The following is a 16481-nucleotide window of genomic DNA, read 5'->3' as shown; positions in this document are numbered from 1 at the left end:
AAAAGAAAGAAAGAAAGAAAGAAAGAAAGAAAGAAAGAAAGAAAGAAAGAAAGAAAGAAAGTTAAATAAAAAAATAATTCTTAAAAGAAGAAAGAAAACTATCATAAATTTAGTGTAGCCTAAGCATACAGTGTCTGTAAAGTCTGTGGTGTCTGTAGTAGTGTACAGTAATGTGCTAGCCCTTCACACTCACTATTCAGTCACTGCCTCACCCAGAGAGACTTCCAGTCCTGCAGGTTTTATTCATGGTAAGTGCCCTGTCCAGGTGTACTATTTTTATCTTTTCTATTGTCTTTTTTCTGTACTTTTTCTATGTTTAAATATGTTTAGATACACAAATATCACTGTGTTACAGTTACCTACAGTATTTAGGCAATAATATGCTATGGGGGGGGGAATCTTCATAAAGTTCATGGAGGGTCAACCTATGGCTGGTTGGTTAAGGGAGCTGGATCTCATATAACTGACCTTGGGATTCAAGTCCTGGACCCAGCAGCTTGAAAGATGCTAAGTACATGTGCATGCCTGCCTAAAATCTAGAAAGGAGGGGGAAATGGAGGAGAATAGTTTGCTTTCTTCTTCTCCCCACCCCGCACACCCCACCCCCCGTCTCTGGTGAGCACATGCACCTTCTGAAAAAAAAAATTTAAGTTCATGGAAAATGTGTGTTAGGAAAAAGCTATGCATGGATTTCAAAAAGTTTCTACCTCTGGGAATCAGCAGTTAGCGTAATGGCTGTGTCACTGGACTCTCACGTAGTCGACCGCGGTTCGCGTCCCAGACCCGGTGGCTTAAAACTCACGCCGGGCGCATGTGCGTGCGTGCCCAAGATCCCGAGAGGAGAATGGAGGAGAAGGGATTGCGATGTGGCTATCTCCCCTGGGGGGAGATTTCTTGCTTTCTGTCTCTATGTCTCTGTCTGTCTGGCGAGCGCACGCGCCCTATAGCAAAAACCTCTCCAAAAAAAAAAAACAAAAACGTTTTTACCTCAAAATAAACTCAGACTTCACATTCTTCCACACATTTTTTGAGATGCCCTTGTGTATACACACACATATAGTAGGTATATATGAATATTTTTACACACACACACAGACATGCACACATATACACGTTGTTAGGGAGGAAACACTTCCTCTACCCTGTTTGGATTGTGTTTAAGGGCTTGCAGATTTGCTTTTCTGTTGTGTTTTCTTTGTTTTTGCCAGAGGGCATATGTGCTTGCCAGGGAGAGACAGACAGAGAAGGAGCGGGAGAACACACTCCCCAGAGGGGTGTGATGTGCTGCAATCCCTTCTTCGCCATGTCTCCTCCCTGTTGGGATTTGGGGTACGCACACACACATATACCTGGTGGATTTCAGGTCCGGGATTCGAACTGCACGGTTGACCTTATGGTATCTAGCTTACTTAACCAACGAGGCCACAGGGCTGACCCAGAGACCTGCAAATTAAATTGACAAAGGACAAATTAGCAAGAGAAAAGACAGGGTTTTTTGTTTTGTTTTTGTTTTTGTTTTTAATGTACATAGGTGGAATTTGCAGAAAAATGTGAATTTGAGGCATATTTACCATATTTTCTTTTCAAGTTTTTCCCATAGGGTGCGTGTGCTTTCTGGAGAGCGACAGAGATGGACAGAGAGGGAAAGTGAGAAATTACTCTCCACGGGGGTGGCCACACCACAATCTCTCCTCCTCCCCTCTCTTCTCGGGACTTTGGGCATGCACGCACACACACACACACACACACACACACACACACACACATGCCAGGGTGATTCTCAAAGCACTGGGTCTGGTACTCAAACCGTAGTCAGGCATGGGGAAATCCAGCGCCTTACCCACAATGCACCTGCTGCCATCGAGTATGTACCATCTTATAGCAGAAGGGAAGGAGAAGGGCCGTTGAGGAAAACAAGCAACTTTGAGGAGGGGGAGAGAAATGACGCTTCAGGGAAGCAACCTTTGTGGGGGGAAATAAATGGGTCCTTAGAAGGACAGATGGGAGACCGCGTAGTCACGTGGCCATGTCTGTTGGGCGGCCATGTCTGTTGGGCGGCCATGTCTGTTGGGCGGCCATGTCTGTTGGGCGGCCATGTCTGTTGGACGTGGTGCTGCCTTCCTGTTTCAGAGATGAGTCAGTCTTGCCTTGTTTGGGAAACTCTCCTGAGGGGATTTATGTTAGTTGAGTTTTTTTGGAAGCCTCCACGTTGAGGCAGATGGGAGAGTTCAGAACCTACCTCTGTTGATTCTCAAATTCTTTCAGCTCAAAATATTTTTCTGGGGCCAGCAGGTGACATGGTGGTTAAGGCACTGGACTCCCACATGGCTGATCATAGTTCAAGTTCTGGACACTGGAGGCTTAAAAATCATACCAGGCACACGTGTGTGTGCCCAAACTCCTGAGAGGAAAGTACAGGAGAACAGATTACGGCATGGCCATCCCCCTGTAGGGTGATTTCTCACTTTTTCCCCTCAGTCTCTGTCTCTGTCTCTGTCTCTCTCTGGCAAGCACATACACCCTATGACAAAATATCTTTAAAAGAAGTATAATACTAATTTTCCTGTCACAGTGGGGCATTCCGGACTCTTTCAACATCCTGTTGACTCTGTCTCCATGGAACCCTGACTTAACGCAGTGGGATATTTTGAAGTTTAGATATTATGTATGTAAAGGTAGGAATGATTCAGTAAGTGATAGCAATTACTACTAATTTGTTCTAAGGGAGATCTATACCAGGAAATATTTTAACTAAACCCTGAGCTTAACTATCTTAAATTACTTAGATTAAGATTTCAAAGTCGGGACCAGCAGTTAGCGTAATGGCTATGTCACTGGACTCCCATGTAGTCAACTGTGGTTTGAGTCCTGGACCTGGCAGCATAAACTCCTGCAAGGCGCGTGTGCGTGCGTTCCCAAGATTCCTAGAAGAGAATGGAGGAGAAGGGATTGCAGTGTGGCCATCCCCCCAGAGAATGATTTCTCGCTTTCTGTCTCTCTGTCTCTCTCTGTCTTTCTGGCAAGTGCACACGCCCTATAGCAAAAAACTCTCCAAAAAAAGGAAAAAAAAATTCAAAATCTAAAATAAAAATACAAAATCTACAGCTAGGGGTCAGTCCTAATGCAAAGTGGTTAAGGGAGCCAAATTCCACATGGCCAACTATGTGGCCTGAATCCCAGCCCTGGCAGCTTGAAAAACACACTTGGTGCGTGTGTGTGTGTGTGTGTGTGTGTGTGTGTGTGCCCCAAATCATGATGGGATGGAAAAATGGAGGAGTAGGGATGGTGGCATGACTCTCCCTCAGTGCTTCCTCTTTCTCCCTCTCTAGTAAGTGTGCACAACCTCCAGTAATAAAAAAAGTGCAGATAAATTCTACCATCTCAAAGCAGTTTGAATGATTGCTTAGCATTAACACCAGAACTTGTTACCAAATTACTCTAACCCTTCCAACTAGTTGCCATTGGAGTCTCTAGAATAAGGCTGCTTTAGTTCGAGGGAAGCTTTTAAATTTTTTTTAACTTTTTTTTTTTAATAGTCAAATGAAATTCACATGTTTCATAACTTTTGGCGACCACCAGATGGCATAATGGTTACCTCTCTGGATTCACATGTAGTCAGCCTTGGTTCAAGTCCCAGACCTGGTGGCTTAAAACTCATGCTGGCACATGTGCCCAAGATCCCTAGAGGAGAGTGGTAGAGAAGGGACTACGGCATGGCCATCCTTCCCCCGGGGAGGGGGGGTGATTTCTAGCTTTCTGTTTGTCTCTCTCTGTCTCTGGCAAGTGCATGTACCTTATAGCAAAAATCTCTTTATATAAAAATAAAATCATAACTTTCAAAGCATGATAGATAGCCAAATTAAGTAGTGAGTATTTTGAAGTTAGGTAGAACTCTACATTATATGGAAGTAAAATATGGAATTGATTTTCCTAGGTAGATTTGAACTTTATTGTATTAGTAAAATTAGTAAATCAATGTTATGATAATAATAAATATTATGATAAACCCAAGGGTTTCAGCAGCTTAAAATAGAAAAGATTACTGTGTGGCCACCAGGTGGCATGGTGGTTCAGGCACTGGACTCCAACATGGCTTACCGCGGTTTGAAGTCCTGGACCTGGTGGCTTGAAAATCATGCCAGGCATGTGTACCCAAAATCCCAGGAGGAGAACCGAAGACAAGAAATACAGTGCAGCCGTCCCCCTGGAGGATGATTTCTCCTTTCTCTCTTACTGTCTCTCTCTGTCTCTCTCTCTGACGAGCACATATGCCCTATGGCAAAAAGCCTTAAAAAAAGAAAAAGAAGGTTATTGCTCATTCTCAGAAAGTCCACTGTTCATCCAGTGACTTTCCAGAGTCTCTCTTCCAAGCAGTGACTCAGAGATCCAGGAGGCGTCCATCTTAGCTGTATTGGACGCCGGTTTCCCATTGCTGTGGCAGAAGAGAGAGCATAGAGAACTCACAGAGCTTTTTATTGTCTCAGCAAGGAAGTGACACTCCTCATACCTCACGTCACACACTTTTCTGTCATCCAGAACTAGTCTTCACGTCCTCCTTAGGGCCAAGGGGGCCAGCTAATGTCATCTGTTTGGCTAGGAAGGAGAGGAACACCACTGCCAATATGGCGACCATCGACAATCACCAACAGTCTCCCTCATCCTCATTCTCAAGTTGGGGAGTATCGGATGGTGCCCAAACCATGGTTGTGTCAATAGGGAAGCAAACGGTCCCTTAGATGACTTCCTTGAAGGGACAGCAACCATGTGGACGCCTCAATGCATGTGTTTGGTTGAAAACTGATCTTAAAACTTTATAAGCACATGTTGGGTTTATAAAATGAAATATTGACAAAAATGTCACCTTAATTCACTGACTCTTTGCCTGAAGCTGTTTCGTCAAGCAAAGCCTTTTTACGAAGTGCCTGTTATGACTGTTTTAAATAAAACTTTACAACGTTAGGGATAAGGCATATAAAAAACAGCTGTTCGGTGGGTGGGGAAAACACAACTTCCAACATTTTAATTCCAACTCTTTATATATATTTTTATTAGAGATGCATGCACATACACAGAGAGAGGAAGAGTACCCGTGACAAGTTCTGGTCATGCCATGGTCACTCTCCCCAGTCTTCCAGCTATTCAGGATCCTGGGTGGCTGCCCACATGCCTGGTGGCCATGGCATTTGGGCCATTTCAGGCCAATCTGGGGATCTGAGCCCATAGCCACCGGCAAGCTAGCCTTGCAGGCACTTGCTTTACCACGGAGCCACAGCTAGGCCTCTTTGTAGTTTTTTTAATACAAATAGTTTTTATATTTGACCCAGCCCTGTGCTTAGTGATTAGGGGAACCAGGTCCCACATGGCCAACAGTGGTTCAAATCCCAGCCCCAGCAGCTTAAAATGCACACAGGGGGGAGCAGTGGGAGCAGATGGCATGGTGGTTAAGGTGCTGAACTTCTCACATGGCCAACCACAGTTCGAGTCCCAGACCTGGTGGCTTGCTTTCTCACTTTGTCTCTTTCTCTCTATTTCTCTCTTTGGTGAGCACATATGCCCTACAGAAAATGAAATAATAATAATAATAAGTCAATAAAGCTAAGTAATTTTTTAAAAGCACACTAAGCATGTTCATGTGCAAACCCTATATCCTGACATGATGGAAAAACTGAGAAAATATTGTGGCATGATCACACCCCATTTCAGAGTACTCTCTCCCTCCTCCTCTGTCTGTGTATCCTTCTCTCTCTGGTGAGTCCATATCCCTTTTAGCAATAAAACATAGATAAAAATTGGGCCTGGCAGGCGGGGTGGTGGTTAAGGGTGCTGAACTCCCACATGGCCAACAACGGTTTGAGTCCCAGACCTGGCAGCTTGCTTTCTCACTTTCTCTCCCCATCTCTCTCCCTCTCACTCTGTCCTTCTCTGGTCAAATTAAAATAAACAAACAAATAAATAAAGTTAAATAAAACAATTCTTTAGGGAAAAAAGATAAAACTAAAATACAATTTAAACATTCAGCTGAGAGAATGTTTCATTAATATAACTTGTGTCCTCCCACGCCAAGGCAAATGTCTAAGTAGCATGTTACACCCCAGAGTTCAAGGGCTCCTCTCTGCCGCCTTCACAAACATTCAGAACAACATTAGCAATGATCCTCCTTCTTTGGACAACAACAAAGAGGATGTCTCTCTTTGCCTTTAAGATTTGGGAGCTAATTTTGCAGAGAAGCCAAAAACTTTTCTGAGCCCTCCTCAGGGCTGCAGACAGGGTCAACTATAGTTCTTTCCCAGTTAAATAAAAGGTGAAGACCACTTGGGTTTTTGCAGGTTCTTTTCTGACCAGTCAATGCTGCGGAACAAGAGCAACTACCCACGTGAGTCTGTAACTTGAGCACTTCTCCAGCAGCGGATTTCATGCCAATACCCACTGCTCTCGGCAGCCCGAGTTCCTCGGCGGGAGCCCCACGTGTGGGCAGGTGGTATCTTTGCTTCATTGACGGTTACAGGGAAATCCATTGGAATCATGCTGTGGGCTTCGATATAATGCTCTGGAGTACATTCCGCGAAGTCTTCCTCAAAGCTGCCAATTGGGTTAAAGATGCCGTCCCCATCCACAGCCTCTCCTGTTTGCCCAAAGCGCATTGCACAGTGGTAGGCAAGAAGAGCCCAGCAAACAGCTGCCAGGGAAAGATTCAAAAATAAAATAATCTGGGACCAGCAATGAGTGTAATGGCTATGTCGCTGGACTCCCATGTAGTTGACTGCGGTTCGAGTCCCAGACTCGGTGGCTTAAACTCATGCCGGGCGCATGTGCGTAGGTGCCCAAGATCCTGAGAGGAGAATGGAGGAGAAGGGATTGCGGCGTGGCCATCCCCCCGAGGGGTAATTTCTCACTTTCCGTCTCTCTGTCTCTGTCTGTCTTTCTGGCGAGCACATGCACCCTATAGCAAAAATCTCTCCAATAAAATAAAAAATAAAATCATCTAGCTTTGTCTACCGGCAGGACCGTGGAGAGGGTTGCTAGTGTAAGCGGTGAGCTTCGTGGTGTCCCGGACACTGGGGGAAGGGAGGTTGGAAAGCCTAGTCTTCATTGGTAGCTTCAGTGACCACGAGCATTTCTTGGGGAAGGTGGAAGGGATGGGGCCTGCCCTCGAGGGCCATCTGGGTGGACTGTCGAAGAACACAGAGAAGACTGCAAAGCGGCCCGTGGTTCCCTTGTCTTTCAGAATTACTCGCAAAGGGGCCGCACCCCGTCATCCCTGAGAACAAACCAAGGCCACCCGGGCCGGGTCTGCTCGAGATGCTATTTGAGGACAGTTCATCCTGACAGGAAGTCTGGCCTGGGTCTCCTGAGGTTACCAAGCTCTTGGACACACTCCATTTATCCATGTCAAAGCTGCTCAGAGGAGTTTTAAAGGCCCTCTGTCCCTGAGACAGCATATTCATACCCTGTGCCAGCCATGGAAGTGACGCATGCTCCTTCCATGTGGCACCCGAACCCATTCCAAACCCCTCATTCTTCAGGACATACAGGTCCAGAGTTTATTCTGGATCTACTAGGATGGAATTCTAGCTCTGTCCTTCTGCCACATTCAAAATACACCTGATACCTTAGAAAGGCAAAGAATTTTGTACAAATTATACCTCAATAAATGGGACTTTAAAAAAGATCTACCTTGGGGCCAGCAGGTGGCGTGGTGGTTGAGGCACTGGACTTCCACATGGCTGACTGTGGTTTAAGTCCCAGACTGGGTGGCTTGAAACCCATGCCAGGCGTGTGTGGGTGTGTGCCCAAAATCCCAAGAGAAGAATGGAGGAGAAGAGATTGTGGTGTAGCCATCTCCCCTGAGAGGGGGTGTTGATTCCTCACTTTCTCCCTTTTTCTCTCCCTCCAGTGAGTACCCATACCCTAGTGCAAAACCTAAAATATATATATTTCTTCCTCTTGCTCTGTCTCCTAGCAGAATCGTGGAGAGAGTTGCTAGTGTAAGTGGTGAAATATATATATATATATACACATACACACATATATATATATTTCAAAATATATATGATATCATATATATTTTATTTTATATATATATATGTATATTCGATCAGTTATTTAATTAGGTTCTTGGCAAAAAATTTAGAACACAACTTTATGAGGATAAACTCCATTTGTAAGGGCAAATATGGATCACAGGTATCCCTGGAGCTGAGGAACAGCTTTGAGTTTTGGTAAAATTTGTGAGTCCACAACTTTCTGATCAACCTTGTGCTGCTCTGAAATCTCGCATTTCTCCTTCTCTGTGTCGAAGATCTCACCTTCCTGGTGTCTGGGCTTCCAGTTTCTTTCTCTTGAAGTAAGCATGGGTAAGGTGTTTTGGGATTTTTTATTTTTTACTTTGCTAATATCAATTTTCATGCAAGATTTATAGTATGTTCTACAAAGTGGAACTCGATTGAGAACCAGCGGTCCAGTCACAAGTAGCAAGCCACTGCTCAGCTGCTTCAGGAAAACCACTCTCTTGCCTCTGTGGGTCCAGTGAGGAGGATCAGAATGGGCCCAGGAGTGATGCTGGCTCACAGCTTTCTCACATGCTGACTGAAGGGTTTGCCGTGGCTCAAGAGCTTTCGAGGCACATCTTCAGTAAGGCATTTTGCACAGTTTAACCACCCGGGTGCCACCATTCTTGTCTCCACCAACTGGTTTTGTGACAGTCGCAAGAACCTTCTTCTTTTTCATTTCAATCCTGGATTTAGTGGCCGAGCATTTCCTCTTGTACATGGCCTTCCTGGAATTCGTGACAGACCATGAGTATCTGCCAATGCCCCGGACTAGGACTGGTGTCAGCTGCATTGGGGCTTCCCCTTCTTGGGCTTTTAGCCTTGGGTTCAGCTTTTGTAACCTTGCCACTGGCATCAGCCTTCTTGGCTTCTGGTTTCTTCTCCTTAGTCTCCTGCTTCACAGCTTTTTCACCTGCCGTCTTGTACAGTGGAGAAAGAGCTCAAGTCTCTTAATCTACTAATTGAAGATGGAAGTCATCGGGTCCATAGAGTCCAGTAGGTAGTAAGCCTGCATCTTTCTTTCAGATGATGAGGCATCAGTGGTTTGGAAAGAAAAGAAACACCTCGTAGCCCCTTTGAGGCAATGCTCCGTAGGCAGTGGGAAAGAAATGCGGGGCGGGCCTTGTGGACGGGGCCGGGCCTGAGTCCAGAACCACCGAGGAGTGGCTGGACAGCAGGTGTCGTCCAGTGAGTTTTCCTTTCCCATAATAAAATTTTTATAGTTTTTTTCTTTAAAAAACTTACCCATTTTCTCAGCTTCCTCAGATGCACATCTCTTCCTAAAAAGAAGCAGATAAAGAAGCCAAAAGTTCTGGCATGGGAGATGAGCAGGGTGCTGTGCTGATTAAATGTAAGAAGGGTTTAAGGCTGTCTTGGCTGTGAGTAGGCCCGACCAAATGTCAGTCATTCCCATTCTTGTCGCCAGTAGTGGCATTACCGTGTTCAGCCTCCAGCTTTTCACTGGGCAGATTTTGCGATAGTTATCTTTTGACATGAGGGGGAGTCTCTCGAGGAGGTGTATGGGAAAAAGCCCCCAGTAATTTCCCAGTAAGCTTTTTTTTTTTTAATCTAGAATGAAAATTGTAAAAGAAGAGACCATGAATGCAATTCATTTATAATTAAAGTTGTCTTACAATAGAAATTCGCTTCTTCCAAAAGGAAGACACTTATTCATTATACCTGGAGATCAATTCACGTACCAGCAAAAAATTGAATTTTGAATGTAATGCCACAAAACAACCCCTTTTTATTTTGTTAAAGCCTAGATTCAAGAGGAACCCAAAAAAGTGTGTTAGGCAGTCCTTAAGATTGCCCCCACTGATCCCCACTAATCCTTTTGCCCTAAATGTGAGTTGGATGTATTGACTTTGTTCTACCCAATAGAATATGGCAAAAGTGATGGAGCGTTATTTTAATGGGTTATAAAAAGGCGATGCCTTTTGTCTTGTGGTGATCTCTCTCTCATTTGCCCTCTGGAAAGCCAGCTGCACTGTTAGGAGGCACCCTGTGGAGAGGCTCACGTGGTGAGCAATGGAGACTTGGCAATAACCACACGAGTAAGGTTGGAAGCAAATCCCCCAACTTCGGCTGACCCTTCAGATGAGACCACTACCCTGGCCAACAGCTAAATTCAGTCACGTGATGAGTCACGTGAAAGACCATGAGTCAGAGAAATCATTATGCCATGTCCATATTCTTGACCCATAGAAAGTATGAGGTCCATGCTTATTTATTTATTTATCTATTTATTTTTTGGAGAGGTTTTTGCTATAGGGTGCGTGCGCTTGCCAGAAAGACAGAGAGAGACAGAGAGGTAGAAAGCGAGAAATCACCCCCCAGGGGGGATGGCCACGCTGCAATCCCTTCTCCTCCATTCTCCTCTCGGGATCTTGGGCACGCACGCACACGCACCCGGTGTGAGTTTAAGCCACCGGGTCCAGGACGCGAACTGCGGTTGACTACGTGGGAGTCCAGCGATATAGCCATTACGCTAACTGCTGGTCCCAGGTCCATGTTTATTTTAAGCTACTAGTTTTGGGGAGATTTTGTTATACAGCAATAGATAACTAATGCTAGAGTGTACACAATTGGGAACATACTTTTTTTCCCTTATTCTAAGGCAGTTACTGAAATAATTTCTAGCATAAGAAGGAGGACTTAATAATAACAACCATAATTTTGGGCAACCATAGTTATGTATGCTCATTCATACGACTGCAGCTTACTAACAAATTGGTTTTTCTTTCATTTTATTATTTATTTAATTTCATTAGTATTATGCATTTTATTATTGTTATTATTTATTCTATTTTATTTTATTTTTATTTATTATTGTTATTATTATGCATTGCTGTCGGGCATATGTACTCACCAGAGAGAGACAGAGAGAGGAAAAGTGAGACAGCAAGCTGCCAGGTCCAGGACTTGTATTGTAGTAGGCCACGTGGGAGTCAAACACCCCAACCACGATGACACCTGCTGGCCCCACCTTTTTGTTTTGTTTTTAAGTTTTCAAATAAATACCACCATGGGCCCTGCACCTCGGTGGTATAGGCAGTAGCATACTGAACTGCAGCGCTGGAAGCCATAGGCCAGTCACAGTTTTGGATCCTAAGTCAACCTGGGAACACACCAGGTACACATGGACCTCAGATCTTGATGAGCTAGAGAGCTGGGGCCAGAGAATCACTGTGAAAGACCCTAGTTAGGGTCTCTCTCTTTCTCATGTGTGCTGTCCGTCATGAATACAAAATAAGAACAACTTTTTTATTTTTTTGAAGAGGTATTTGCTATAGGGCGTGTGCACTAGCCAGAAAGACAGAAAGAGAAACAGAAAGCGACAAATCCCTCCCCAGGGGGGATGGCCATGCCACAATCCCTTCTCCTCCATTCTCCTCTCAGGATCTTAGGCAAGCACACACATGTGCCCGGCATGAGTTTAAGCCACCAGGCCCAGGACTCGAACGGTGGTTGACTACATGGGAATCCAGCGACATAGCCATTACTCCAACTGCTGGTCCCAATGAGTGGTGTCCTTTCAAATCTGAGTGTTGGTCACCAGGGAACAGAGATATGCTTCTCTTTCTCCCTGTGCCCTGAAGACTCACTGGCGAGAAGCTGCAGGCAAGCAATTCTGGGACCACCAAATTACTCTGGCATTTCTACAAAACACCAAGAATCAAAATCATGTCAAGTGCTCAACTCTAAAAGTTACATCAAAAAGCCAGCCCATGGCCTGGTGGCTAAGGGAGCTGGATCTCATGTGACTGACCTTGGGGTTTGAGTCCCAGATTCTGCAACTTGAAAAATATGCCAGGCATGTGTGTGTGCATGCCTAAAATCCGGAAAGGAGGGAGGAAAGGAGGAGAAGAGATTGTGGCATGATCATTCCCCATGGGGTAGGGAGAGGGGTTTTTTCCCGTCTCCCTTTCCCTCTCTAGCATGTGCATGCACCCTCTGACATATTAAACAAAATAATTATGTCTACATATTAAGGCTGTCTGCAAACACTGAAAATGCTCCTGTCTGCCCAGAGTGGAATTTGAGGTGATTTTTAATACGTTTCACAGCTATTCTTTATGTCATTATATTGTTTTTGTGGTTAAAACACACTCTAAGAAAAGAACGTACAGGCTTCGTGTTGTCAGAACATTTCCATTTTGGTTCATTAACTGTGTCGCGGCCACTCACCAACTTCTTTCTTCGCAGAGAAAATGCCGACGATCCCAGGAAACCCTCTTTCTTTAAGACCATCAATTTTCCTCGCCTGGAAGCCGGCCTCGTTGATCCTCCATTTGTGCCAGACCCATCCGTGGTTTATGCCAAAGACATCGATGAAATTGATGATTTCTCCGAGGTTCGAGGGGTGGAATTCGATGACAAAGATAAGAAGTTCTTCCAAAAATTCGCAACAGGTGCCGTCCCAGTAGCATGGCAGGAAGAAATTATAGAAACGGGACTGTTTGAAGAACTGAACGACCCCAACAGGATCGTAGAGTCTGGGGAGGGGAATTCATCCAAGTCCGGTGTGTGTTTGTTGCTGTGAGTTGTTCTCCCTGCCAGACGGGCAGCGGGAGTCTCAGCTGACACAATCCACGCATGTTGTCACACACAGACATCCCCTGAATGAGGGCTGGCCAGTTAGGAGGGGCGTTTCAGCCACAGGGCGGTTCAAAGGGCAGGCACGCTCACTCCGTGACGCGTCTGCTTTCTCTCCTTTCTTCCTCTTCCATAAAGATGAGTACAATCTCAGTTTTCGCCGAGGGGTGGGAAAAGGAACGCTGCAGTTTATTTGGATAAACTTGAAAAGCCTGAGCCTCTGCCATCACGGCCTGTGAATGACGCAAAGTCCTGGGAGCAGAGAATGGAACGTTGTGGTGTACCCAGCAAATGAGCATTTGCAATTCTCAGTAAATAATCATTTTAGTGTTTCTTTGTTTATATCCTGTCTTCCTTTCATCTGTCAGGATTTCTTCTGTTTCTGTACTTATCAAAAAGGATTCTGAGGCTGGAAATAAATGTTCCTCATGTTCTTCCCCCCTGCAAAGGAGTGGACTGCAATGTTTTGACCGTATTTCAGATTACAGAATAATCTTCAATTTCGCAGTCTCTTTTTCATTTTTCTTTTTTGTAAATAATTTATTATCAGAATGTGGAAGACTTTCAAATGTAAATATCCGTGAGTTCTGTGAATTAAAGTATTCTGAAAATTTAGCTGAGTCCTTTAAGTAATAAGCTACAAGTTGCTTACATGTGCAATTCCATACGCCATGGTTTCCAAATTTGAAATCACTTAGGGGTCTCTTTAAAATACTAATGTTGGGCCAGCCGGTAACACAGTGGTGAAGGCAGCTGGATCCCACGTGACTGGTTGTATGGTTTGATGCTTAGACCTGGCCCCTTGAGAAACACACTGGGCACATGTGCACGTGTGCCCAAAATCCTAAGAGGAGACTGGAAAAGGGATTGTATAGCCATTCCCCCAGGGATGATTTCTCACTTTCCCTCCCTCTGTCTCTCTCCAGTGAACTCACACACCCTGTAGCAATAAATAAATAAATAAATAAGTAAATCTAATGCCTGGCTCCCACCCCCAGATATTCTGACCCCCACCCCAAGTATGGGTGCCATTTCAAGTTTCACAAGCTTCTCAGGCGATTCTAACGTGTACATAGGAGCCCTTGTTTTGGTTGTTCAAAACTTCAATCATGTATTTTGATAGCAACTTTTCAAATATCTAAAAAGTGGTGTAAATAAAATTGAAAATTGTCTGTATTCGTCACCTGGATTCTCTTGTCTTTGCGTCCTTTAGTTCCTCACACATATCTTGGGAGGCAGTTCTCTTACAGTTACGTCAATGCCTGAAAGAGACATACATGCTTAGAAATTGAACTGAACAAAGAGCAGCCCTCATTTCTATTGGTTGTCTAGTCAGCACTGTATGGCAGATTAGCATTACTCAAAGGCACAGACAAACTAGGAATTCTGTGCACAAAACTAATAAAAAATCATGTCTTGGTGCATTGGTTCCTTGATGTGAATTTCTACTGCTTTCAATAAACTGTAAATACAAATGATTCACTTCTTAGAACCAACTCAGGGAAATCATTGAATAAGGAGTAACTAACTGCATAAGGAGAAAGTAGTACAGAGCATTCAGCGGGTGAGTATGTGTTGAGTTCTAATTATGCACTGACCTGTACTGAGCAGTGTTGGGGAACCAGAGAGCTAAAACGAACCATCTGAGATAGGCAATGTGGTGGAGAATGGAGAATAGATACCCTTGTCAGTATCATTATTATTTTGAAATGAGGAAACCAAGACTCTGAGAGGTGTTCTATCTTGTCTGCATCACATAGCTTGGCAGGGTTGTTGCGAAGCTGGAAATGGAGTATATGAAAAACATAGTGCAAGACTCACATACAGTAAGGACATACTCAATTAAAGTAGCAGCAGGTTAAAAAGAATGTTCTAGGTTAAGGGACAAAACAAGTAAGGGATGAACTGAACTACCTTAGTGAAAAGTTTCATGGGACCTAATGGAGGCACAGCAATAAAACTGGATTCTCTGCAAGGCTGATTCACATGGGAAGGTTCCAAGTTTGTGTCAGGAGACCTCCCGGAGTAGGGTGGGCACCCACACACCCACGATCTGGAGCCAACTGAAGTTGGGGTGAATCGCTGCATCAAGATTTTTAGAGCTCATTAATGTGTATTGTACATATCATCAGTGCCGTTTAACAGTAAGGCTTAACTTGTATAAATTGCTTGGACAGTACAATGTTATGAAAACTAATTAATGAAAATAATCATTCTTTCTTAAGTAGTTATTCTTGGCAGTTATAAACCTTAAATAGGGAAAGTGATGGTACAAAGAATACGAAGAAAAAAGATAAGTAGAAAGAATACTTCCTGTCTAGAAAACGTACTGTATTAACCATTTTGATTATCAAAAATTAAAATAAGAAACATTTTGCTAAATTTTCTCAGTTCGTCTAAAAAAATCATTGCAGTTATTGAGAGTTAGTTATTTTTTCAATAAATCTTGGTGCCCACCAGGCTTCATTTGGGTTTGTGGAGATACACAAGGGGCTGTCCCTTTAGGATTTTTGGAATGTGGCTTTATTCCCCGTGTGGATCAGTAAATCTTTGTATCTTTCTGGATGGAGATGAATTTTGTAATGTCCACTCTTCCCTGGATTTTCTGCTCTGAGCCTACACTTCCTTTTTTTTTTTTTTTTTTAAGAATTATTTTATTTATTTATTTTAATTTGACCAGAGAGAGACAGAGTGAGAAAGAGAGAGAGAGAGAGAAAGAGAGAGAGAAAGCAAGCAAGCCACCAGGTCCGGCACTAGAGCACAAATAGCCACATGTCAGTCCAGCACCGTTAACTGCCATGCCACCTGCTAGCCCCACCTACACTTCTCTTTAAAATCAGGAAAAACGGGCCGGGGGTGGCATGATGGTTGAAGCATAGGACTCCCACATGGCAGACCATGGTTCAAGTCCCGGCTCTGGTGGCTTCCTTTCTTACGTTCCCTCTCTCTCTGTTTCTCTCTGGTGAGCACTGGTGCCCTATAATAATTTTACAAAATAATAATAATAATAATAAAATGTAATAAATAAATACAATAAAATCAGGAAAAAGTCTATTATTTAAAGCAAGGTGGGGCCTGATATCCATGGCGGGGACTGTGTGTGTCTGCTTAGGCCACTTCTGGCAATCACCAGCCCCCATGGTTCCTCCTCCTCCTCCAAAAGACATCAGCCTGGGTCTTGGAGGAAATCCAGGATTCTGGACCCAAACCAGCGGCTCCCGGGACAGAGCCAGGCAGCTGGTGTCTAAGGCTGAGCCAGCTCATTGGTTCCACCATCCAGACCGTGAAGTGCCTAGTGAGTGCAAAGCTTTTACCAAAATTCAGAGAAATGAAAGAAAGGTCAATGCAGCGAGCTTTTCAGACACTACTGACTCCAGTTAAAATACCCTCTTTCACAAGAGAGTTGATATTTTACTAAAGTAAACATTAGAAACCCTATAACTATCTCCTCAATTTTCTTTGAAACTTTACTGACCCATGAGATTTCAAAATCTAGGAAGCCTTGGCTGGATGACCTTGCATGACATTCGTGAGGAAACATTTGTGCTCCAGTGGAAAACCGGACACTGTCTAGAGACGGCTCTGTGTGCTCTTTCGCGAAGGCCCAGACAGTAAATATTTCCAGCTCTGCAGATGGCAAGGACTTAACTCTGCGTCCGTAGCGTGAAAGGACCAGAGACCACGTGTGAAGGACCAAGTGTGGTCATGTTCACATACAGCTTATTTACAGAAAGAGGAGGTGGGGCTGGATTTAGCAAGCAGTAGTTTATTGATCCTATCATCAATTAACTCTATTAAGCTGCTACTAGGTTATCTAATTTTTTTTTTTTTTTA

At 44.1% G+C, this 16481-nt stretch overlaps 1 protein-coding gene across 1 annotated transcript in view; it reads left to right on the top strand.

The window, feature by feature from the left end:
- GRK7 (G protein-coupled receptor kinase 7) overlaps window positions 1-13488 on the top strand; it is a 50781-nt gene extending 37293 nt beyond the window's left edge. Inside the window, exon 4 of the mRNA XM_006162317.3 lies at window positions 12258-13488. Within this exon, the coding sequence (XP_006162379.1) occupies window positions 12258-12594 (337 nt within the window). The 3' untranslated portion in view covers window positions 12595-13488. The remainder of the gene's footprint in view (window positions 1-12257) is intronic.
- The last annotated feature ends 2993 nt before the right edge of the window (window positions 13489-16481 follow it).

This window comes from Tupaia chinensis, unplaced genomic scaffold (genome assembly GCF_000334495.1).
Source record: "Tupaia chinensis unplaced genomic scaffold, TupChi_1.0 Scaffold139833_1, whole genome shotgun sequence".
Taxonomy (NCBI): domain Eukaryota; kingdom Metazoa; phylum Chordata; class Mammalia; order Scandentia; family Tupaiidae; genus Tupaia; species Tupaia belangeri.
Note: the sequence above shows the minus strand (reverse complement) of the source record. Positions and strands in the feature narration are given on the sequence as shown.